General features: G+C 44.4%; 1 protein-coding gene across 3 annotated transcripts in view; it reads right to left on the reverse strand.

Moving 5' to 3' along the window:
* Positions 1 to 27,191, reverse strand: part of PHF10 (PHD finger protein 10) — a 129,884-nt gene that overhangs the window by 74,352 nt on the left and 28,341 nt on the right. For all 3 annotated transcript variants that reach the window (XM_075339625.1, XM_075339623.1, XM_075339624.1), the window contains one exon: positions 13,742 to 13,875. In XM_075339625.1, the coding sequence (XP_075195740.1) occupies positions 13,742 to 13,875 (134 nt within the window). The remainder of the gene's footprint in view (positions 1 to 13,741; positions 13,876 to 27,191) is intronic.

Genomic DNA, 27,191 nt, shown 5'->3' on the forward strand with positions numbered 1-27,191 from the left:
ACTGCTAAGCGCCTTGTAGCTTGCCCGCTGTGTAATAAAGAAAAAAATTGGCAAAATTGTACCCACAAGCTTTTTTTGGTCTGGAGCATTTTTTAATTTAATTTATATTTTTTTTTTTTTTTAAGTCTGACATTGCTTTTAAAAAATCACTCCTATTACTTTTTTCTTTTTCTCCCTAAACCTCTGTAAATGTGTATAGTCCGTGCATTAAAATTCTTAAAGGGGTTGTCTGGGCTTTCTGTATAATTAGTGTTTTTTATGTATGCTGCAGAATGCTGACAGTTTGTAATTTACTCCCTCTCCGCAGTCTGCACAGTTGCCTAGATACAAACCCTAACAATGTGAGCAGCTCTCTCCTGATTCTGGACAAGCTGCTCTCACCCTGACTAGTGTTTTCCTATCTAGAATCTGGTCGTAATGTCGCAGCTGGACGTCATGCCCAAACTCAAGCAGGCCACCCTCCTCCACTCTTCCTCTACTGTGCAAGTGCTGGGAGCGATCCCCTGTTGCCGTTGCACTGTGTTACTGGGAAAACGCGAGGCAACGCTGGACTAGGGAATGCACTCAGGTCTGGAAACGCTGACTGAACTGAGCTGCCCAATCAGCTGTTAGGAGGAGGGACAAGCACTGTAAATATACATTGCTGCCTCTCCTATTAACTGATTGAACACCTCAGTATGGACAATGCAATCCAATACTCGTGCGAGTGACATGCAAAAGTGACTCCAGCTTAAGGGCTTGTTCAGACTTCAGTTTTTTTGAACAAGTGCTTTCTGTGGCTTTCACACAAAGCACTCGTACCTATGAAAGTCTATGGCTGTGCACGTCTATTTTGTTTTTTCTTTTTTTTTTCGATAACGTAAGAAAAAGTAAAAGCCAGCTTTCCACCACTGTTTAGTCCACAGTTAACACAATGTGCTCGCACAGAGACTCCCAGGCTAGGGCTGGTACATCCAGAAAAAGACAAATCCAGCAAGCTAAAGGCCCCGTCACACTAACGATATATTGCCAAGGTCAAGAATTCCGTGACGCACATCCGGCATCGTTAGCGACGTCGTTGCGTGTGGTGACACTAACGAGCAACTGTTAATGATGGAAAATACTCAGCAAATCATCCATCGTTGACACGTCGTTCATTTTCAAAAAAATTGTTGATTGTTGAGGTCGCAGGTTGTTAGTCGTTCCCGAGGCAGAACACATCGCAACGTGTGACACCACGGGAACGAGAAACTACAGCTTACCTGTGGCCGCCGGCAATGAGGAAGGAAGGAGGTGGGCGGGATGTTACGGCGGCTCATTTCCCCCCCTCCGCTTCTATTGGGCGGCCACTTAGTGACGCCACTGTGACGCCGCACGAACCGCCCCCTTAGAAAGGAGGCGGTTCACCGGCCACAGTGACGTCGCTAGGCAGTCAAGTCCGTGTGACGGCTCCAAACGATATTGTGCGCCACGGGCAGCAATTTGCCCGTGACGCACAAACGACGGGGGCGGGTACGCTCACTAGCGATATCGCTAGCGATATCGCTACGTGTGATGGGGCCTTTAGGCAGGGATGGAAGAGTAAAAACATTTTGTTTATTTTACATATTAAAATACTCTGTATTGGCACCAACAGAGCTGATATGTGGAAAAAGTAGATTTTGGGTACTCACCGTAAAATATTTCTTGGAGCCTTCATTGGGGGACACAGGACACCATGAGTGTATGCTTACTGCCACTAGGAGGCTGACACTATGCAAAAAAAGGTTAGCTACTTCCCAGCAGTATACACCCACCGACTGGCAATTGATCTTCAGTTAGTGAGAAAGGTGTAGGAGAAACAACAGGACATTACTTTGTGTCACATTGTTACTGTAAACAGTAAACAGTAGAACCGACAGTAAACAGTAAAACATAACCAACACAAGGGTGCTGTGTCCTCCAATGAAGGCTCCAAGAAAGATTTTATGGTGAGTACCCAAAATCTACTTTTCTTTATCGCTTCATTGGGGGACACAGGATACCATGGGGCGTCCTAAAGCAGTCACACAGGTGGGTACAAAATAACACTCTCAGGGCTGACCTTGGGCCACTGCAGCCTACAGAACCCGTCTACCAAGGCTCGCATCAGAAGTTCCAGAGGTGTGAACCTTGTGAAAGTGTAAAGGGAAGACCTGGTCGCTGCCTTGCAGAGCTGGGACGCTGGGGGCTGGTGGCAGACCGCCCAGGAAGACCCCACTGCCCTGGTGAAATGGGCCGTAACTCTGAGTGGGTGTGCTCTGACCGTTACCCAGTAGGCTTCCAAAACGACAGAGCGAATCCATCGAGCAATAGAGAATTTGGAGCCCAGAAGATCTCTGCTATGACTGGATGGAAGCACGAACAGAGGATCCGAGTGTCTGAAGGGAGCCATCCTGGAGATGTACAGGCGGAGGGCTATGACCAGCTCCAACTTGTGGAGAAGAATCTCACGAGGGTGGGAAGGGTGCGAGCAGACTGAGGGGAGAACAAGGTCCTTGTTAAGGTGAAAGAAGGAGACCACCTCAGGAAGAAAGGAAGGAACTGGCCAAAGGACTACCTTATCCTGGTGGAAGACGCGATAAGGGCGAACAGGACCAGACTAATGTCCCAAGGCTCCACCGGAGGCTGGTGGGGGGGGAGCAGAATGAGCAGCCCCCTGTAAGAAGGTCCAAACTTGTGAGCGAGAGTCAAGCTTCTTCTGGAAGAACATGGAAAGCACCGACACCTGACCCTTGAGGGAGCTGAGAGCCAAGCCCGCATCAAGGTCGGACTGCAGAAAGGACAACAGAACAGGTAAGTAGAAAGTCATGGGCGCAGTCTGATTAGATTCGCACCAGCGGAAGTAGGCTTCGACGTACGATGGTAGATGTGTGAGGAAGAAGGTTTCCTTGGTGTGATCATTGTTTGGACGACCTGGTCGGAGAGGCCAGAGGATTTTAACACTGCGGCTTCAACGGCCATGCTGTTAAACTGAACGACCGAGAATTCTGGTGGAAGAACGGTCCTTGAGAGAGAAGCTCTTGGATGTCTGGGAGTCTCTACGGAACGTCGGTGAAAGGGTGAACGTGTTCCGCATACAAAGGTCGGCGGAGCCAAGAGAATTGTAGGAACTCCTTCCAACTTGATTTTCTTGAGGAGTCTGGGAATGAGCGGAAGCGGGGGAAACAGATATGGAAGGAAGAATTGAGACCAGGGGATCGCTAGGGCATCCGTTCCTACCACCAGGGGGTCTCTTGCCCTGGTCACAGTCGCATGGACTGGATGGCCGCAAAGAAGCCCGGGGTGAGGGAGGGATCCTTGGGAGGGTGGGACTCGAAGAAGCATGGACACGGGAGTGAAGAAAACTCTATCTTGTAACCGTAAGAAACGACGTCTCGGACCCAAGCATCGTCTAATAGGAGAAACCAGGGACTAAATTTGTAAGAGAAGGCCGCAGGGGTGCGGTTGGCAGCGCGAAGGGCCGGACACGGAGAGCGCCAAGCCCGCAGGGATGGGAATGGAGTGGATTGGGCACTATCTTGAGGGAAAGATAATCTTTAAGTGAAAATATATATTTTTTTTTTGTTAAGAATTTTTGGATATGGTGCCCCCCATGACCCGAGACAGGGAAGAGTAACTGTCCTGAAGGCCCCAACAGCAGATTGTCCGGAGGAAGCCTGTCCTGGAGGAGGTATAAGGGAGACGGTCATCAGTTGTTCCGCCGTATCAGACGGGTGACTGGGAAGGGTGCCTCAGCTCATCTTGGCACCATCTTCGTTTCCCTTCCCTGCTCAGCCGGTTGTGGAAGCAGGGGGAGGGGGGCAAGAAACATCTGCCTGTCCCGCTGTCCGGACGCCCCCCAAACAGTCTTCATGTGTTAGGCGGGTGGTGGGGTAGGGTCCTGTCACAGAAGACAACAGTAGTGGAGGACGGGCCCTACTCTGTGCGGCCAGTCTCTAGGGGAAGAGCAGGATGAGCGATTACACCCTGTCACCTTACGAGCGGTGTATGAAAAACAAAGGTAAATCATTATTAAAAAAAACAACAATATGAACCTGAGGGGCTGAGAGTGTCCCTAGGAGGTGGACACACGGGGCTGTTTAGATTAAACTGAGAATTAATTGCCAGTTGGTGGGTGTATACTTCAGGGGAGGAGCTAACTTTTTTTGCATAGTGTTAGCCTCCTAGTGGCAGCAAGCATACATCCAAGGTATCCTGTGTCCCCCCAATGAAGTGATAGAGAGAAAGAAATCCAATGTGTTGCGGCAAGCAAATTATGCAGTCATGGATTCATTCTTCATTCATTATTCATGACGAAACATTTCACACATCAGCTCTGTTGGTGCCAATGCAGATTATTTAATATGTAAAATAATCTAAAAGTTTTATTATTCTTCTATCTCTGCCTAAGCTTGCTACATTTTGTCTTTTTCTGGATTATTTTTTAATCAAGTGGTCCGTATAAAAAAAATGGAAACATTCGATTTCGATGCGGTTCTCTAAAAAATCAGTCTAATTGTGCGAAGCACAATCTGATCTGAATTTGATCAGTGTGGAGAAAAAAAAAAGGTTTACACATTTTTTTCTATATTGTAAGTTCATGAAAATTGGACTAAACTCTGATGTGCATAGCCAATAGAATTCTAAAGGGACGAGTGCCACCTGTCAAAATGAAAAATAGTACTTGTCCAATTGATGCAGTCATCTGCAAGAGCCGGGCCATAAAGGTGTGTGATATATGCTCTGTTAGGGTTCGTGTAGTAACATTACTGCTCTTCAGTCGCCAAGTCACACACAACACAGTGTGACCTGGAACGCCTGAAAAGCAGTGGCACCAGTAAAGATACCACTCTTTCCTGGTCACGCTCTGCTGTTCATGACTCAGTGACACTGATGAACGGTAAAATTACTGATTTCACCGCTCTTCAGCATCACTGGGTCTTGCGTAGCACAGCATGACCCTGGAAGTGCCTGTTAACAAGGTCTATGCAGTGTCAGAACGATGTTCCGTAGACACTGTTCATCAGATTTGCAGTAGACTAGGTCGGACCTACTGGGAGACACAGTCCCTCATTCATCAATTTATTTGAAAATAAAATAAAAATTTAAATGAATTCCTACCCAAGTCTGATTAGTGTCCAGCTCTGCACGTGCTCAGATATGTCTGTAATACAGATCCCAGGGAGAAGAGAGTAAGATGTAATTGCCCGTTGGGTGTTGATTTCCTGGTTGTGGATGGCAGGAGTTTGTGATCTGTGGATGATGGGTTTGAGAAGTCCCCAACAGTGCTGGCGCACACTTGCAAAGATACGATATAACAGAGACCGCCTAAATACAGTAACGTCACTCACTAAGGAATAATCCATGATCCAGGATACTATATCCAAAACGTTTCAAAGGAAACGTCCTCCATCAGGGAGTTGATGAAGAAGGACGCTTCTTTTGAAACATGTTGGAGATCGTATCCTGGGTTACGGACTGCTCCTACGTGAGTGACAGAACTCTGTTTAGGTGGACTGTGCCATGTAGTATTGTGGCAAGAGTGCTCCAGCTCTGCCAGCTGCAGCCCTACTCAAAGACTTGTCATATCCATCATCCAAAGTTCTCAAACCCGTATAATTCACAACAAGGAAAAGCAGTTACACTTTATTCTCCCTTCTTCAGTTCCTGGAATCTGGATTACTGACATCTCTGAGCACCTTGAAGCCTGGACACTAATCAGAGTTAGATAGGATTTTATTTGCTATATATGAAGGATTCATTGTAAGAATTTTGTGACTATTGATTTTAGGTGCATTGTAGCGCGGTTCGCTTATTTATACATTTAGCCTTCAGAATGTGTTTGGGCCCGTGATGTTTGCAGAGACAGTGTTGGTACATATATTCTATACAGGGAGTCCTATTCCACAACTGTTCAAAACCAGTTTACAGCAAGAACGACTTAAAGGTAAGGAGTCGCGTTTTTTTATTTTTGTATTAATAATAGTGATTATGAAATCAAGTATTTTTAATACAAAATTAAACTCACTGTTTATTTAGTTTTTATGTAATTCTACTTTTACTGAAGGCACTGGAGGCTGCCATCATGAATTTGGTGTTTGTAACGACAGTTACCTCAGTTATGGCAGCCCTCTGGGCATAGAGGACAGTGGTCGGAATCCGACCCCATTTAGTAACAGAGAAGGCGTCTGCTGTGAAATGGACGTGCCCCCTGGGCTGTCCAGATCACAAAAGAGGGAGGAGATCAGCGCCATCTTTGTGGAGCACACAATGTGTGCACTTTCCCCCCGTCACCCACCGGGATGGATGGGGTGAGTACCGGAGCCAGGCAATGGTGATTGCACTGTTACTGATCCTGACGCGTCGCTCCCCACTCTGCCGTTCACCCCCCCCCCGCACTCTGCCGTGACCCCTTTCCCTTCCCCAGCACTCTGCCGCGCCCCCACCCCCAATCCCCCGAACTCTGCCGCGACCACCCCCCTCCCCGTGTGTGCTCACCTCGGGACTCCGCTGGTCGTACTGTGATGTCAGACAGGACAGGCTGCCGAGGCGCAGGTCTGTGGTGAGTGCATGCGGCATTGGGAAACAGTCAGCAAGCTGAGTGGGGCAGTGGGAAATAGTAAGTAGGCAGTGTGGGAGCAATGGAATACAGTGCAGCGCAGGATACAGTGGAGCACTATGCAGCTGGCCTTAGTGACACTTTAGACATATTAGGATCACTCTGTGGTCACCAACAAAATGGCTCCACACTGTGATCCTAAACTTTATTCTCTTATCCTATTGGAAACACCCAGATTGGGAGGGGGAGGTGTGGCATCACACACAGGAGAGCAGATTCTGCCCACTTTTACTGCAGCTGTAATGTGAGCTGTTGCTACAGTACTTCTACAGTGGGATTTCAGCAGCTGCTCCCCCTAATGTTTAAGAGTGGAATATATCAAACTTTAATTTTTTTTTTCTCATATTTTTCTCAGTTAAAAAACAAATAATTTTATTTAAACAGAACATTAAAACATTAATACTTTTTCAGTTATTGAAATTTTTTTTTTTTTGACGACGACATCTTCCCTTTAAAACCTTTAAAAAGGGATTTTCCCACGAAATTAATTTTAATCAATAAATCTTGGAATAATGACAAGTTCCAAAATTGGATGTGTTTAAAAAAAAAAAAAAGTCCCTGTGCTGAGATAATCATATATATGTGCCCCATGTACTGTGGAATGGCCGTGTCTGACCGTACAGGTACAGAATTCACTAGAAAAGGTAGTGAGCACATAGCACAAATTCAGGTGCTAGCAAACGGTGTCCAAGCCCTTACATCATATAGTCCAAAAATTGCTGCACACTTACATTGGAATGCAAACATTTACTTAATAAAGTGCAAAATGTACAGTGTATTTTAACAAAATGGCGACCTCTGAAATTAACGTTTTGACTACAGCTGGGCGGTTCTGGACTATTAAAGTCGGGATCTGCGTGGTTTCAAAGTTTCCCAGGTGCCAGGCCCGGGATTTCGGCTGTTTGATCCAAATCCAGCACTTGAGAAGTTAAAAAAAAAAAAAAAAAAGAATGAAGCGGGCGCTTCATACTTACCTAGGCTCCGTCGCGGTTGTACACTGCTCCTGCGGCCTCCGCTCATCATTGCTCGTCCATATGCAACAGCACTGCTTTCCCGCCCACCATCCGGCCTGGCTTCTGTGACTGGTTGTGGTCAGACGTGCCCCCAGCCTGTGTGACCGTGTCTGACTCCAATCAGTTTTTGTGGCTCATTCATTCTCTAGAGCGCACAGCGAGCGGTCGTGCTCTATGGCCGCTCACTGTGACAGATGTAGCAGAGCTGGAAACATCGGTGGATTACGTTGGACCTGCAATGGTGTTTTGGGGATAATAAAGTGGTGAAAAATGGTGGTTTCTGTATTTTATTCCAAATAAAGGATTTTTTCGGTGTCTGTGTTTATTTACTGTCACTTACTGATTAGCAACGGGGTATCTTAGATGCTGCCATTACTAATCCAGGACTTAGTAGCTGCTGTGGGCTGCCATTAACTCCTTATTATCTCGACTGCCACCACACCAGGGCAATCAGGAAGAGCGAGGTAAAGCTCCGGGATTGTCGCATCTAATGGATGCGACAATTTCGGGCAGCTGAAGGCTGATATTTTTAGGCTGGTACCTCCCCAGCCTGAGAATACAGCCCCAGCTGGCAACCTTATCTTGGCTGGGTATCAAAATTGGGGGGTATCATACGTCATTTTAAATAATTAAAAAAAAAAAAAAAAAGCTGCATGCGGTTCCTCTTAGGCCAGAATCACACTTGCGAGGGACTTTCACAAGTCTCGCATCGCATCACCCAACATGGACGCACACACTCTCTCTGACAGGAGCGGGTGGGCTGCATGTAGTTCTATGCAGCTGCACGCTCATGTCTGCAGAGCGTCACACCGTGTCGGGTGATGTGATGCGAGACTCGCGCAAGTCTTACATTGCATCACCTGGCAGCAGCACACTCTCCGGACACGAGCGTGTAGCTGCATAGAAATATATGCAGATGCATGCTCCTGTCAGGAGAGTGTGTGGCTGCCAGGTGATGCGATAAGAGACTCGCGCAAGTGTGACTCTGGAACTTACGGTGCACTCACACGAGCCATATGAGTTGCACGAGTCTCGCATTGCATCACCCGGCACGACCACACACTCTCCGGACACAAGTGTGCAGCTGCATAGAAATACATGCAGATGCACGCTCCTGTCAGGGGAGTGTGCGGCTGTCGAGTGATGCGATCCCATACTCGAGCGGCTTGTGTGAGTACACCATAAGGCCGGAGTCACACTTGCGTGAGTCTCGCATTTCATTACCAGGCAGCCACACACTCTCCTGAAAGGAGCGTGCATCTGCATGTATGTTTATGCAGCTGCACGCTCCTATCAGGAGAGTGTGCGGCTTCTGGGTTATGCAAAGAGAGACTTGCGCAAGTGTGTAACTCCAGCCTTATTTTGATACACAACCAAGATACAGCCCGATAGCTGGGGGCTGCAGCCGCAAGCTTTATCTGTGCTAATATCAGAATACGGGGACCCTGTGCAGATTGTTTTATTTATTCATTTATTTTTATGCCACGATACTCACCCGCATACATATGCACTGCTTTCCCCGCCCACTGGCCGTCCTGACGCCTGTGATTGGTTGCAGTCAGCTGACATGCTGCCACTCAGGGTGGGGGCGCGTCTAACTGCAACCAATTACACGCGCCGGTGGGCGGGGAAAGCAGCGAATATTCAATGACTGTTAATTGTCGGCTTCAAAAGGGAAGCAGCTTGCTGGAACCTGGAAGCAGCTTTCTGACCTGGAAGCAGCTTGCTGCCATGACGGAAGGCTCGGTGAGTACACAACGCGTGCTCCTAACCCCCTATCCCTTTTACCAACATTATTAATCTCCAGATTCTGGTTCCCATAGACTTATATGGGTAACAGATTTCGGACCGGATCCGGGTTTTTTTTTTTCAAAAATGTATCCCAGTTTTCTGCGAGTTTGCCCACCTCTAGTGTTGACTAATCGGTCTTTATCATAGAATCGCTCAGTATGGCTTGTGGCAATACTGTAGTCAACTGAAGGCTCTTAAGCCAAACAAAGTGGTAACCCTGGTTGAGGAGGCTGTTTCAGTTGAAGATATATGTAAAGTAGTGGTGTCTACTGAGAGATTCAGAGGGAGCAGTTATGATCTGTTATAATAAATGCCATCTTATAGTCCTGCATACATGATGGCCAGTGGTCTTACAGCAATGGTCCAGCCAGTATAAATAATGGAAAGGTCTATATATTTGAGGTAAAAGGGCAGGGTGGTGATTCTGGTGTCTTCATGGGGACCATCTTGTGTCAGCTGTTGGTATATAAAGTACAGACCAAAGGTTTGGACACATCTTTTCATTCAAATAAATTTCTTTATTTTCATGACTCTGAAAATTGTAAATTCATATTGAAGGCATCAAAACTATGAATTAACACATGTGGAATGAAATATTTAACAAAAAAGTGTGAAACACCTGAAAATATGTCTTATATTCTAGGTTCTTCAAAAGTAGCCACCTTTTGCTTTGATTACTGCTTTGCACACTCTTGGCATTCTCTTGATGAGCTTCAAGAAGTAGTCACCGGAAATGGTTTTCACTTCACAGGTGTGCTCTGTCAGGTTTATTAAGTGGGATTTCTTGCCTTATAAATGGGGATGGGACCATCAGTTGTGTTGTGCAGAAGTCTGGTGGATACACAGCTGATAGTCCTACTGAATAGACTGCTAGAATTTGTATTACGGTCATTACGGTTATTTGTATTACAGTCAGTCCGAAAAATTGGGGAAACTTTGAAAAGTGCAGTGGCAAAAACCATCAAATGCTACAAAGAAACTGGCTCACATGAGAACCGCCCCAGGAAAGGAGGACCAAGAGTCACCACTGCTGTGAAGGATACGTTTATCAGAGTCATCACCCTCAGAAATTGCAGGTTAACAGCAGCTCAGATTAGAGACCAGGTCAATGCCACACAGAGTTCTAGCAGCAGACAAATCTCTAGAAAAACTGTTAAGAGACATGATGCAGCAGGCCTTGATGGTAAAATAGCTGCTAGGAAACCACTGCTAAGGACAGGCAACAAGCATAAGACACTTCTTTGGGCTAAAAACAAGGAATGGACATTAGACCAGTGGAAATCTGTGCTTTGGTCTGATGAGTCCAAATTTGAAATCTTTGGATCCAACCACCGTCTCACTCTACATGCCTGGTTCCCACCGTGAAGCATGGAGGAGGAGGTGTGATGGTGTGGGGGTGCTTTGCTGGTGACACTGTTGGGGATTTATTCAAAATTTAAGGCATATACTGAACCAGCATGGCTACCACAGCATCTTGCAGCGGAATGCTATTCCATCCGGTTTGCGTTTAGTTGGACCATCATTTATTTTTCAACAGGACAATGACCCCAAACACACCTCCAGGCTATTTGACTAAGAAGGAGAGTGATGGGGGTGCTACGCCAGATGACCTGGCCTCCACAGTCACCATACCTGAACCCAATCAAGATGGTTTGGGGTGAGATGGACCTCAGAGTGAAGGCAAAAGGGCCAACAAGTGCTAAGCATCTCTGGGAACTCCTTCAAGAATGTTGGAAGACCATTTCCGGTGACTACTTTTTGAAGCTCATCAAGAGAATGCCAAGAGTGTGCAAAGCAGTAATCAAAGCAAAAGGTGGCTACTTTGAAGAACCTAGAATATAAGACATATTTTCAGTTGTTTCACACTTTTTTGTTAAGTACCGTATTTTTCGGACTATAAGACGCACTTTTTCCCCCCAAATGTTGGGGGAAAGTTGGGGGTGCGTCTTATGGTCTGAATATAGGGCTGAGGCCAGGCTGTAGCAGCGCCTGCTGTGACCACGTGGGCCCGCTCATTACATAAGCACGCCCATCATCCCTCAGCGCTGAAGCTGACAGGTGGGCAGGATGATGGGCGGGGGGTTCGCGCATAATTAACAGCCTGCCGTGATCACCCCTAGCAACTACAGCCTGGAGTGATCATGTACGGCTGTATTCACTGCCCCCCGAGCATCATTATCAGCGCGGGGGCAGTGAAAAAGTACAGTACACTCACCGGCCACTTCCAAGCAGCATCGCGATCTCCTCCAGTCTGCCGGTCAGCTGATCTGTGTAGAGAGTGGTGAGCACAGCGTTGACGTAATCGCTGTGCGCACCACTAGTCTCCACGCAGGTCAGCTGACCGGCAGACAGGAGGACGAGAGATGCTGCAGGGAAGTGACTGGTGACGAATCCACACAGATCAGCGGCGCTGCTGCCGCCACAGACAGGGGAAAGAGCGATGCTGCATGGAACGAGGAAAGGTGAGTATAAACGTTTATTGTTTTTTGTGTGATACAGGATACATGCCATATAGCAGGATGAGGGTATATAGCAGGATGAGGGTATATAGCAGGATGGGGCCATATAGCAGGATGGCAGTATATAGCAGGATGGCAGTATATAGCAGGATGAGGGCATATTCCAGGATGGCAGTATATAGCAGGATGGCAGTATATAGCAGGATGGGGGTATATAGCAGGATGAGGGCATATACCAGGATGGGGTACCTTAGCAGAGAATTTGGGGACATTAGCCCCATAACAATGTGTCATGACCACATTTTTTGCTTAAAATTTTATTTTACTATTTTCCGCCTCTAAAACCAGGGTGCGTCTTATGGTCCGGTGTGTCTTATAGTCCAAAAAATACGGTATTTCATTCCACATGTGTTAATTCATAGTTTTGATGCCTTCAATGTGAATCTACAATTTTCAGAGTCATGAAAATAAAGAAAACGGTTTGAATGAGGCTGTGTCCAAACTTTTGGTGAGTACTGTATGTTGAAAAAACTTTTTCTGATACATTGTATTTTATATGAAAACTATACTGCGGCACACTATCAGATTATACTGTATTACTGAATATTAATTGACACATTGCACTTGTAGTCTAGTATATTTATATATTTTTATAAAATTATCCTTTGTTAACACTGAGTATGGCTGGTAATTGTGCCGCGGAGTAATTATTTATTCACATATATTTATTTTTATTACCTGATTGATACCTACCTTGTAAATTAAGTTTGTAACTTAAAATTCTGTACATAGCACTTAGTCTGTTGTGCGATCATATTAGAATTTTTTGTATGGAGTCTTGAGAATGTTGTTAATCTGTCACATCTTTTAGTAATAATATGATAACCCCATTTATTATTATATATGATATATATGTTTAATAGTAACTTGCAAATTAATATTTGGGAAAAATATAAGTACTTTGTAACAGATACAATTATTACTATATAATTTTAGTCCACATTTTCTAATTACTGTCCTGATGTCATCTTGATGCTGTATCACTGGCCACGCCCCCTTATCTTGCTAAACTAGTTACGTCTGCTTTTTACTCTTTTCTGTTTAATATTTTGCATTTTTAATGGAATTTAATAAAATATTTTTTTATAAATTTAGCTTCTTTATTGTGAATTACCATACCCAGAATGAAAAGAAGGTAATAATAGCAAGCTTTCGAGACTACTCAGGTCTCTTCATCAGGCATGGTATAACACAAAATCTGAAGAGTCACATATTTATACACAACAGGACATATTCTATGTCTATTCTATGTCCTGTTATGTATAAATATGTGACTCTTCAGATTTTGTGTTATATTGAGCATGATGAAGAGCCCTGAGCAGTCTCGAAAGCTTGCTATTATTACCATCTTTTCAGTTAGCCATTAAAAGATATCAACTACTGAGGACTCTCAGTTCTTTTAAACAAACTTTTTTTCATCTCTACTGGCTAACACGGTAAAAGATATATTTTACCCATACCCAGAATATAATGTATGTAAAATAAACAGGGAGACATACAGATCCACCATTACAGAATTGCTTTTCTGCGATCTAGGTGATTTTTGTTTCTGCAATTGGAGCCATGTAGACTACTGCAGGGTGTTTCTTCCACTTGCGAAAGGCATGTATTTGAAAGCTAAATAATAATAGCGAATAATAGTATGAGTCCTACATACAGCTGGTGCAGAATATATTCAGTTTAATGCCAATTATTATAATATTTGATTAATAGGCAATAACATGTAAAAAGAATCATAATGCACCATTCAAATTATTGGAAAAACTTACAAAAGACTTACTTGGATAGTTCTTGTACTTTTGTACTGGAGTATAACTTACCGAATATTCCTTGTAATGATCGGTAATACGTTGGCGCTCTTTTTCTTGAAGAATAACAGAGTACTCAGCATGCTTGATAGGATATTCTTTTATCATGAGATCAATTACTTCATCACTTTTTAAAGCAGTCAGACCTTTGAAAATGGTAAGGAAAAAAAAAAGGAGTCTAATAGTCAAGTAACAGTCCAACCAGGCAATGACACAAAAATACATTAAGCCTAAAGCTAGTGAAGCACTAGAGATTTCAGAACGCATATTTGGGTCTGTGAAGGCGGTCATACCTTGACCTAGAAGTAGGGCTGACCTAGCCTGATCTTCTCTTGATGAAGTGCAGTTCTGTCATTTGACTTAAAACATTCCAAACATTGGCTGTATCTACTTAGTCAATCACAAAAAAGAATATATTGCAGAATTGCAGATCAATATCTTCACATATCTACCTATAGTCTGCATTTGTCACGTTTCTTCTTATTACAAAAGGAATACAATAATTAATATGAAAACGTTAGAAGTCCTAAACCTTTAGTGTATGGACCAGCTTAGGTGTAAGACCAAATGGTGACAATATTAAATGAGAACACATTAAATAATTATGAAAGCTTCCATTATATGGGCAGTGGTGTAAGTACAGCCATGTATCTGCATATACAGCAGCCGGCCTTCAATCACCAAGGAGGGAGGGAGTGCTTCGCTCAAACACAGCACACTTATAGGAATACTAGGAGTTGGTTATACTTCTCATAGCACCTAATAGCTCAAACAGCACAAAAATTATTGTAAGAATAGGAAACAAATATGGCCCTGTTATTTGCATATTCAGATGATAATTAAAGTAGGCAAAAAACGCAAACAAAGATACAGATATTGATCTACCTTAGAAACTCATATGGATTAATTTACTTTCCTATGCACGATAGCCGCGTATGGACATCGACGTATGTACAGTGAAGGAAATAATTATTTGATCCCTTGCTGATTTTGTACGTTTGCCCACTGACAAAGACATGAACAGGATATAAATTTTAAGAACAGGTTAATTTTAACAGTGAGAAAGAATATCCAGAATAAAATCAAGAAAATCACATTGTATAAATTATATAAATTTATATGCATTTTGCAGAGAGAAGTAAGTATTTGATCCCCTACCAACCATTAAGAGTTCTGGCTCTTACAGACCATTTAGACGCTCCTAATCAACTTGTTACCTGCATTAAAGACAGCTGTCAGAAATTGTCACCTGTATAAAAGACTCCTGTCCACACATTCAGTCAGACTCTAACCTCTACGACATGGGCAAGACCAAAGAGCTTTCTAAGGATGTCAGGGACAAGATCATAGACTTGCACAAGGCTGGAATGGGCAACAAAACCATAAAACGCTGGGTGAGAACGAAAGAACTGTTGGTGCAATAGTAAGGAAATGATAGAAATACAAAATAAAGTGTCAATCGTCATCGATCAGGGGCACCATGCAAAATCTCACCTTGTGGGGTATCCATGATCATGAGGAAGGTGAGAGATCAGCCTAAAACTACATGGAGGAACTTCTTATTGATCTCAATGCAGCTGGGACCACTGTCACCAAGAAAACCATTGGTGACATATTACACAGTAATGGTTTCAAATCCTGCAGTGCCCGCAAAGTCCCACTGCTCAAGAAGGCCCATGTGCAGGCCCATCTGAAATTTTCCAATGAACACCTGGATGATTCTGAGAGTGATTGGTAGAAGGTGCTGTGGTCAAATGAGACAAAAAATTGAGCTCTTTGGCCTTAACTCAACTTGCCGTGTTTGGAGGAAGAGAAATGCTGCCTATGACACAAAGAGCACCGTTCCCACTGTCAAGCATGGAGGTGGAAACATTATGTTTTGGGGGTGTTTCTCTGCTAAGGGAACAGGACTATTTCACCACATCAAATGGGACAAAGGATGGAGCCATGTACTGAAAATTGAGTGACAACAGCCTTCTCTCCACCAGGACATTAAAAATGGGTCGCAACTAGGTCTTCCAGCACGACAATGACCCAAAACATACATCCAATGCAACAAAGGAGTGACTCAAAAAGAAGCACATTAAGGTCATGGATTGGCCTAACCAGTCTCAAGACCTTAATCACATAGAAAACGTATGGAGGGAGCTGAAGCTCCAAGTTGCCAAGCGACAGCCTAAAAATCTTAATGCTTTAGAGATTATCTGCAAAGAGGAGTGCACCAAAATTCCTCCTGATATGTGCGCGAACCTCATCATCAGCTACAAAAACGTCTGACTGCTGTGCTTGTCAACAAGGGTTTTGCCACCAAGTATTAAGGTCTTGTTTGCCAGAGGGATCAAATATTTATTTCTTTCTGCAAAATGCAAATAAAATTTCTGGATTTTTTTTTAGATATTCTCTCTCTCACTGTTAAAATTAACCTACCCTTAAAATTATATCCTGTTCATGCCTTTGTCAGTGGGCAAACTAACAAAATCAGCAAGGGATCAAATAATTATTTCCTTCACTGTATATGTAAGTCGGCATCTGGTGTTCAATGGTAAGTTCTCACTATATCAGCTCAAGTCACCAGTTGATTATTTTATGTCAGATAGTGAGAAAAACATACAGGTGTGTCTCTTTAGCTAGTGTATGTAAACTTCTATATTTTTTTTTTTATTATATATTTTTTATTGAAAATTGTCAACATTAAACAGTGAACAATAAGGTTAGCATTCCCATCAAAATATAACAGCAGACTGGGAAAATATAGCTTCTAAATATAATAGATTTATGATAAGCATTGTTGGTAACGCCTTTATCAACAATTGGGAAGGTGAAAAGTGCAGTAAGATTAGGAACAAACAAACAAACAATAAAATAAGCAAAACCAACATAACAGCCATCTCCGATAAAAGAGGAAAAAATAAAGAAGGAGGTGTGGATTTTTTCATTTCGTCACTTAGTCACGTTCTTTCACAGTTTAGCTATCTATTCAGAGTTGACCTAGGTTATTTTAAGGTCTTCCATAATGTACGATGCAGTCAAGGTAATAGGTTGCACCATTATTCTTTTTTCAAATGTTGTTAGAGATTGTCATAAATTAAAAAGTCCCAGCTCAACTGTGGCACAGACTGGCATGCACGGATCAGCACTCTGAATGGTGCAAGGAATTGTGGAGACAAAAGGAGGGAGGATCCAGCTTCCGTAGTAAAATCTTCAATTTTTATTCCATAAAATCACACATTTCAGCAAAGCATAAAGTCAGGGAGCCCAAAAATCGGCAACACGTTTCGAACGCTAACTGCGTTCTTTGTCAAGCCTGTTAGAGATTGTCCAGTCAAAACAATTGCCTGCAGACACGATACCTTGCTGATCGGTGCGAGTGCCAGCATTCAGACACCCACCAAATCAGCAGAATGGAAAATCTTAATTCCTGTTAGAATGTGGCAGCAGTGCGAATGCTCAGATCTTCTTTGCCTATTGGACTGCTGAGTGCTGCACTCGCCTTTTTCCATCAGCTGCTCCATTTTGTATTGAAGATAAAAGTTCCCCTCTCTGCTGATTGGTGCAGGATGCAGGTAATATTTCGTTTTCACGAGACATCCCCTTTATGGCCCCCAAACACAGATAGCTGTCAGCCGAATGATTGTACAGCTGACAGCTATCTCCCCTGACTCTCACATAGAACAGGAAGGCTTGGCTGAGAACTGAAGTGTCATTAATGTGTCACTTTCTCTAGCGGTGTTTCGTCAGTAATTTAGATATATGGAAATAAAAATTGCAAAACATCTTGTATCCATTATAGTTATTAATCATGGACAGAGCACAAATTGTACACTGACGATTTCGGTTTAGTTATTGTGAGTTTCTCAGACCCATAGACTTGTCTAAGTACTTTTCAATTGAGGATAAAAAAAACAGACATCTCCTTGACACAGAAATTTGAACAGCTTTATAAACTATAATGGGTATTTATTTGTTCTACCCATGAAAAACACAGATACAAAGCGAATATGAGAAACAGAAGTCTGATTGAGGCCTTAGATATATGAACCGCATTACCTATCCACAACATGGAAAAAAAGATTTTGGGTACTCACCGTAAAATCTCTTTCTTGGGAGTCTTCATTGGGGGACACAGGAAACCATGGGTATATGCTGCTGCTACTAGGAGGCGACACTAGGCATAACATAAAAGTTTAACTCCTCCTCCGCAGTATATACCCACCCACCTGCAGGAAGTTATTCAGTTAGTGATAAAGCAGTAGGAGGAGAAGTAGCTCTAGTAATTAGTTGATTTATATCTCTCTTTGAATGCGCATAAATATATTTATGGGCGGGTGCTGTGTCCCCCAATGAAGACTCCGAGAAAGATTTTACGGTGAGTACCCAAAATCTTCTTTTCTCTTTCGCTTCATTGGGGGACACAGGAAACCACGGGAAGTTCCAAAGCAGTCCCTAATGGTGAGAAGTAGATTATAGATTTACATTAAACGTCATTCATAAAACCTTACTGCCTAAGCTTGCGTCAGCAGAAGAACAAGAGTTTACTTTGTAAAACCTGGATAAAGTGTGAAGAAAGGACCAAGAGGCCGTTTTGGCAACTTGATAAGGAGGGAGCCTGATGGTGTACAGCCCAGGATGTTCCCACTGCTCGTGTGTAACAAACCTGTACTCCTCAAGCGATTGTCTTATTTTATTCGGTATGACTCTAGAGTGACAGAATGCATCTATCTAACTAAAGTAGATCTTGAGGTGGCTAGGCCCTAGCAATGTCCATTATGCATGATTAAAAATGAGTCTGATCATCTAACGTCCTTGATTCTATTAAGATATGTGTGTATTGTTCTGACCAGGTCGGGTCTGTTTAGTGCCGTTTCTGTGGTATGAGGTAGTGTTGAACAAAACAATGGAAGGATGATTTTCTAGTTTATGTGAAAGGACTAGACTACCTTGAGGAGGAAGGTAAGTACCGGTCGTAGTACGACTATCTTAATGTATGTATAAAGAGAAACCTGGCAAGATCTGAAAAACGGTGAAATTCCTGGACTTATGATGTGATGGCTACTAGGAACGTGACCTTACTTGTAGTGTTATGTGTTGAATAAGTTCACAAGGTGGTTTTGTAGTGTATTGAGAACTAGATTTTGATCCCAGGGGTCTATTGTTGGTCAGTGGGTCTAGAATGAGCTACTTCCTTTAGGAATGTTAGGACTTGAGACAGATAGTCTATGTTTTCCTGAAAAGAATATAGACAACGCGTAGATTGTCCTATGAGGAAACTGAGGCCTAGCCTTGACTCTAGCTCTGCCTGAAAGAAAGAAAGCTAGGAGACTAGGTAGTGCAAATGACAAAAGAGCAAAGTTGTTTGATTCACACCAACTAAAAAAGGCTTTCCAGATACAGTAGTAAATTTTTATGTTGATGGTTTTCTGGCTGTGACGGGGTGTACAGCAGAGCAAGGAGAGACAACAGGCCGAGGATGATCCAACAGGTTTACTAACAGGAATACAGGAACAGCACACGACAAGTCCAAATAAGACAGATTCGGGGGCACCTCCCGATAATCCAAAGTGCCAGATCACGACGTAATAGTCCTTTTCAGAGTCCCAGAAATCCCACACAATCCACTGGACGGCGAGAGCTGTCCGCAGAATCAGATCTCGCTCCCAACCTCTTCAAAACTCAGCTCCCAACTAACTGAACTAACATGTTCTTCTCTCCTGGGATCAGCCCCTTAGTTGGGCACACCTCCCCCTGGCCATTTGATGCATGAATGGACTTTAGACTGCTGGCTCTGTTCTGTTTACCAAGTTGTGGTTGGAGAAGTCCCATGCTGAGAAGAACAATATATATGCAACCCCCACAAAATCAATGACAATAGCTACTGCTGAAGCCTGAGTGCAATATGATACAGGCTGGGAAAAGGTATAGTCACTTACATCCCAAGACATAGTATTACAGCAAATACAGTGAGAAGGTAAAATACATCACATGGCATCTTATACAAAAATATGGGATGGAGAAAACTACATACATCATGACAATTCCTTCCCCTCCCAACTTGTGTTCGTACTAGGGACCTCTACAGGTCACTGGTTAAGTACACACAGGCAGAGCGTTACTTACATGTGGCTTCATGCAGCCACGAATTGGCATCGTAGCTCTCCCACATCATTGCCCAGGAGAACAGCTGCAGGCAGACCACCCATCACCCCAACCACACATCGCCTGACCCCAAAACCAAAGTTCAGATCCACAGTGGCTGTGGGAATAGTCCTCCATTGTCCACCAGCCAGTTCAATGACAATCCCAGGTCCTCTATGGATTGCCTCAGGCCGAACCACTCGGGGATCAGCCAGTGTGAGGAAAGCACCCGAGTCACAAAATCCAACAAGTCTCTGTCCATCCAGCACAACCTCCTGCAAGTGCTTACCTCGATGAGCAGAAGTCGTCATAACTGCGGGTCGCACCCTGTAAACTCCTGGTGGTGCAACATGGGGGGCTGAGTCACTAGGCCAGTCCTCACTTAGCGGTGCCACATCTTCCTCCATGGCACTGGGCTGTAAATAATTAACAATCCGATTGGGTGCAGGATCAGTCCTCATTTGAACAGCTGGGCAGGAGACTTGCCGATGCCCTGGCTGACCACATTGATAGCATCTGAGCTGGGTCTCCCTCCATCCAAGGCGTCCTCTTGGGTAAGGGGTAGGGGAACTTGGAGGCCGGCTCCCACCTGAAGGTGCTGTAGGGGTTTGAGGATGATTCCTCCATGGGCTGGCTGGGAATGAGGCCTGCAAATGCCCGAGATGCCTACAAACATAACACCTGCGCTCTGTTACTTCCTCTCCCCGGCGTATTCCAGAAAGTGCAGTAGAAGCAACTGGAGGCACATTAACACAGGTATCAACATGTGGTGGCTTAGAGGAACGGGGAACAATGGGGATAGAATAACTGGGGGCATCCGGTGTTGTGGAGCTGTTAGGCGTCTCTTCATCCTCCAACAGAACCCCCAACTGAGGCTTGATAGTGAGCACCTCATCAGCTAGAGCAGCAGCTTCCTCCACTGTCGCTGGTTTTCTCTCACGCACCCATTCCCGGATCTCAGCGGGGCACTGGGCAAAGAATTGTTCTTTTAGGATGACCTGCAGGAAGGTCTCCCAAGATAAGGCCTCCTCTGCCTCCAGCCAGCGATTACATATTTGTTTGAGTCTATGAGCATATATCTTAAAAGACACTTCCCCATCACAGGCTAAAGCACGGAACTGAGTCCTGTAAGTGTCTGGGGTCACAGCATAATGTTCTAGAATGGTCTGTTTAATATCCGCATACTCACAGTTCCACCGAGGGTCCATAGCTCTATAGGCTTCAGCAGCTCCCCCCTCTAGGAGCCCAACCAGATGTCTGACTCGCTCTCTTTCTGGGACTTCCATTAATCGGCACTGATGCTCAAAGTCCTGAAAGAAGCCCTCAAGGTCACCTGCAGCTTCATTAAATGGCTTAAAGTCCTTGCGGGACACTCTGGAGAATTCCCTCATAGTTGGTGCTGTGGTTAAAGTTTGTCTGGAGCCTCTAGCTGCTTCCACAGCAAATCTCCTCTCCAGCAATGCCCTCTCTTGAGCTCTGCGAATAGCATCCATCTTATATTCAATGGTGACCTCATCTCCCAGCAGTGCCATCTCCTCCTCATACCACACAACCCATTGACCTTTTTGGGTATTTACCTCCGGCTGCCGTCTTTCTTCCGTTTGCTGTGAGGATCCTTCCTCCACGTCATTTTGCGAGCAGACTCTTTCTAGCGCCTCAATCAGCTTCTCCTTGGAGAGTCCTTTGAAACAAACTCCTACTTCACGGGCCTTTGATTGCAGGCTCCCCAAAGTCCAGGTCTTGTACTCTGTAGTGCTGGTTCCTGATGTTGAGCCATTGTCCTCCATTCCTTCTGCTCTGATCCCAGCGCTGCCAACCAGTTTGTGACGGGGTGTACAGCAGAGCCAGGAGAGACAACAGGCCGAGGATGATCCAACAGGTTTACTAACAGGAATACAGGAACAGCACACGACAAGTCCAAATAAAACAGATTCGGGGGCACCTCCCGATAATCCAAAGTGCCAGAACACGACGTAATAGTCCTTTTCAGAGTCCCAGAAATCCCACACAATCCACTGGACGGCGAGAGCTGTCCGCAGAATCAGATCTCGCTCCCAACCTCTTCAAAACTCAGCTCCCAACTAACTGAACTAACATGTTCTTCTCTCCTGGGATCAGCCCCTTAGTTGGGACCCCGTCACACTGGCCTTTATCATGGATTGTATGACTGAGTCAGATAAGCCTAAGCTCTTTTGAATGGCGGCTCCAACGGCTATGCCGTTATGTGAGAAACTATGAAATCTGATGGCAGCGGGCTTTGGGAAAGAAGGTCTTAACGATCTTGACAGTTTTAATGTGTGTCCGCTATCAGAATGATGATTTTTGCATACCCTCTTGGTCAGTCTGGTGTTATTAATATAACTGGTACCTCCTCTGACTTAATTATCATTACTATTTTGGGGCTTAGTGAAAGAGGAAGAAATCGGTACGGCAGTGTGAACTGTGACCATGATGTTCCTAGGGCATTAAATGCCACTCTGAGGGAGTCGCGTGTATTTGATACCAGAGACTTTGTTGTTGTTTCTAGATGTGAATTGGTCAACATCTGGTTTGTTCCAATATTAGAATATTTGAGTAAAAACAAAAACGGTGGAGTGGAGTGACCATTTTCCAGATGTCTTGCCCACGCAGCTTAGGCATTCTGCCGCCCAAATTTCTACTCCTGGGCTGTGAACTGCTGATCTCTGTTACATGGTTCTCTGCTCAGGATAGTATCCATGATACTTTTGCAATGACTCTAGGGCTTCTGGTGTCCTTGGTGAATTATGTACGCTACAGCTGTGACGTTGCGGATTGGTCAATTTGATAGCAGTGACTGCCAATGATGTTGATCTAGAGCAAGACTTCGTAAATCTCCAAATGACAATGAAGTTTTCTGGAAAGGCTGTCGTCATCACTAGCCAGTCAACAAGAGGGAATGAACAACCGTGTAGAAAAAAAAAAAGTGGTGACTATAGCCACTACATTAGGGACTGATGAACCTGTGACTACGTTGACTTGTTTCACATACAAATAAGTGCTAATTGTAAGGCTCTGCTGTTAAATTGGCTGAAGTGAACAGTGTGTCAAGGCGGCCACCATCTTCCTAGATATACACATGCAATGCAAGTTTGGACAGGAACAGATCTGTACTGTATGAATAATCGAGTATATTGTAGTAATGCTTCTGTCTTCTATTCTGTAGTAAGGAACAGTGTAGCTTGTACCATGTAGATAGTATACTCCGCAATATTAGACGCTGTTTGGGAATCATGGACGATTTTGTTCTGTTGATTATCCAGCCCATCTGACCTAGGTTTTCTGTGGTGATGTTGAGACTTTGAAGACCTGATTGATGATAGAGACCTTTGCTGAGTATGTCACCCAGATCGGTATGACTAAGATTCTTCTGGCTCTGAGGATGGCCCATGTTGCTGCCATTTTTGTGATGACTCTGGGAGGAGTTGTTAGACCGAAGATCACTGCAATAAATTTTAAATGTGTCTGGTCTACAGCAAAGCGCAAGAACGTTTGATGTCTGTGGTAGATGGTATGTGTAAGTACTCATCTCGGATCTTTATTTAGCCCGTAAATTCTTAATGATCCATCTATGACACCACTGCTTGAAGAGGCTCCATCTTGAAGTGGAGTATCTTGACAGATTGATTTCACACTTGGAGATAGAGTATACTGCTCTGTCTTTCTTTTGTACAACTAACAGGTTTGAATAAAACCTTGACACGTTCCTCTGATGGAACGTGACAATTGCTGCTGCTTCTTGGGAAATGGCGATGGCTGAACAGAAAAACCTTGTACGAGATGTTTTACTTTTGTCAGTTGTGGATACCACAAAACGGTGTTTTGCTGTTGAATTTAGTTCTATTTTGTACCCTAATCAACTGAGCACCCCATTTTTCTAAAGAGCTGAAGTCGTCATTTTCATGCTATATCTAACCTGTGTTTGTGTCTGAATGAACCTTGTCCGTTCTGACGCGTTTTCAGGATTCAATTGTTCTGAATGAAGGCATCTTTCGCTGGTATGCAAACACTCCTTTCCTGAATCCCACTGTTTTGTACCTGTGGCCTCAGTGATAGTCTGATCTAGGCGATCTCCGAATAATCGGAAGGATAGACTGGTGATGGCTCTTATTAGGCGTGGTGTCCGCGTTCCCTGTTTTGAACTATAGGACTCTACCATATTGACAACTGTTAACATTTAGCAGCTAGGGATGTATAGGAACACTGACGAAAGATATGTCCCTGCATAATGTATTTGACTGACGAGATCTGCAAGATGTTCTGCTGGAGCTCTGTTGATAATGCCGTCACGGAGAAGATTTGACCAAATGTAAATAGTTTTAGAAACCCAGACAACCTGAGCTTAGAACTGTGTCTGCTGCCTCAAATGTGGGCTTCGCTAAAAATTCCACCTTCCTGTAGACCTCTCTGAAGCCAGGACGTGTACACCCGGCTACATACTGCGCTTGACCAGAAGTGTCCGGCGTTCAGAAGCATGGTCATAGCAAACACAGGTACGTGTGTCACCACTGGTGATGCTGAATTGAATAGCATGTTAGCATGCACCTGTGTGTGTGCTAACATGCTAATAGAGCAAACTAGTCGGGGGGATATAACGCCCTTGGGACTAGTCCCCGCGCTCATTAGCATAAGATAAAGTCTTTAGAAATACTTTTTCTAAAGATCAATTTATCTATGCTAGTGTGTATAGAGACAGTTAGGCAGGGATTAGCAATATGGAATAAAAAAATCCTTTATTTATACATTTTAAAATCCATGCAGAAATCACAAGCTGGAACCCTTTGGCATAGGTAACCTTTACGCGTTTCAGACTTGGGAATAAAAACAGAAAAAGTATAATTTTTTATTTCATCTGGATTGGTGCCGGGTCCATACCGTCACTTTTTCTCTGTTCCTTCCAAGCTAGCAAGGACTGGCCAGCGGACTACATGCACCCCCTGGACTTCGTGGTATTGGATGACAGGTGAGCTGAACAACCCTCCCTTTTTTCCATTAGCAATATGCACCCAGAACTGCTCGTGTTCCTGGGTGCATATTGCACCTGACAGGTTCCCTTTAACTGTTCTCTTCTTTCTCATGACCACGCTTCACTATGGTGGGTGAGCGGGCTAGAGACGAGGCTAGGATCTGCCATGCGTTAGTGTAAAATGATCCTGCCACCCAGACCTGAGAGACAATAGTCTGATCCATTACATCCTGTGCTCTTGGTCTCTAAGTGGCAAAATCAGTGACCCAATCAAGGCTTGATTTCTGAAATAGAAAGGGAGATAAAATTAGTGGGAAAAAAAAAAAAAGACGATTGTGGAAAAAATTGGGGCTGAGAAAAAAGCCCCATGTCCACCTCCTACAACACTAAGCAAAAAAATGAATAATTTCCTGCCGGTAGGTGGGTATATACTGCGCAGGAGGAGTTAAACTTTTATTTTTTGCCTAGTGTCGCCTCCTAGCAGCAGCAGCAGCAGCAGCATACACCCATGGTTTCCTATGTCCCCAATGAAGCGAAAGAGAAAGTAACAGAGTGAAAAGGCACAGGCGTCACTGGTGGGGCAGTGTTCCGTAGTAGTCACTCAGGGTGGTGAACAGATCTGCAGCCATATAAACATTGTAGTAGTCACCCCTAACTCACTGGTCAGCCATACTACAGGGCTGCTGGCCTCCCAAGCACCCAAGCACATCTTTCCTGGATCTTGGGAGCTCCATAGTATCGATACGTTTATTACTATAAGAACATAGACATGAGAGTTGGAGACAGCACTGCTCACCCTGCAGTGTCAGCTCCATAATAGCACTTCTCACTCTATGCCGCCGAGGAGGGGCAGGCACAATTCTTTCCCTTACCTTATGTTCAACTCCTGGCTCTGCTCTCATCTTCTACCCGGCGTTCAGATTTATGAGTACTAATACACATGAGGCTGATGCAAAAAAATAACAAGGGATTTACGGGCATCAGATGCTTGTAGAAGAGTTACTGCAACCCCTGCTGGTGGGGTTTCACCTGTATGAGATCACAATTTGCAGTATGGGCCCTACAATATTTCTCCAATTTCTCAACTATGTTTCTTTTGCCAAGAGCTGGAGATTGGGTTCTTGGAAGGCATTGTACAAGCAGATCTATGAAGCACCATTTAAGTATTAGACAAGCAGTGTCAACTCTGGGCTCCTAAAAGCATGTCGGTGGTCAGCAGCAGCGAGCTAAAATTACATTCTCCCTTGTAATTAGAAGAATACTCAAAGGAGGGATAAAATAGAGCATGCAGGATCCACAGATAGATCAGGCACAGCTACATCGGAGTACAGGAGTGATCATTCACAATAAATGACAATCCTGGCCAGTAGAGAGACCCGGCAACTGCAGATATTATCTCCCTATTAGGTCTTGGGATAAAAGCGGGTCCCGGCAGAACACTTCAGCAGTTCCCAAAATGGTCCACATCACCCTGTATCACAATTCAAAGGCAGAGAACATTCCAGTGCAGGAACTCACAGAGTTAAAGAAGTTGTCCAGTTACCAAAACTGATTTTTTTTTTTTTCTGATAAATCTTGCTAATATGTGCCCCTCAACACATCTATTATGTTTTTTCAGCAAAATTACCTTTCATTGTGCACTAGCAGCACATGCTCATTGCTGGCTCCAGCTCTGATGGGGTTAATCTCTCCTCTGACTTCCTGTGTTCAGTTCCTACAAGTCCCAGAATTCTTTGTGGCTCTAGGGCGGTGTCTGGCTTATCTAACACACCCACTGTGTCTAATACACCCACTCTGCTCTCACCCAAACCCTCCTCCCTGCCTCTTCCCAGTGGATGTGCACTGAGATCAATTACACAGAGACAGCAGCACCTTTACACAGCCAGGGGAAGAAAGTGTGTGCGCGCGTATATACAGTGTGTGTGTGAATATACAGTGTGTGTGTGTATATACAGTGTGTGTGTGTATATATACAGTGTGTGAGTGAGTGTGTATGTGTGTGTGTGTATGTCATACTCACCTGTCTGCAGGGTCCATGCTTGCTTCCAGCCCCTGTCCCGGTCCCGCCGCTTCGGCTGTGTGCAGTCTCCCCGGGGCACGCACGAAGCTTGCAGGACCTGGCCGTGGATCACCTGATGCAGTCACCTGACGCATCAGCTGATCGTAGTCTCGCCGGCTTTTTCGGCCGGCTATCAGCTGATCCTGCCGTCAGGGGACTTCATCAGCTGATTACCGGCAGCTGCTGCAGCGATGGGCCAGGATCATACTCCTGTCCAATCGATCGCTCCAGGAGCTGCCGGTAATCACCACAGCACATAAGTGAGTATGTATTTTTATTTTTTTTTT

The sequence above is a fragment of the Anomaloglossus baeobatrachus genome, chromosome 3, assembly GCF_048569485.1.
Source record: "Anomaloglossus baeobatrachus isolate aAnoBae1 chromosome 3, aAnoBae1.hap1, whole genome shotgun sequence".
NCBI classification, from domain to species: Eukaryota; Metazoa; Chordata; class Amphibia; order Anura; family Aromobatidae; genus Anomaloglossus; species Anomaloglossus baeobatrachus.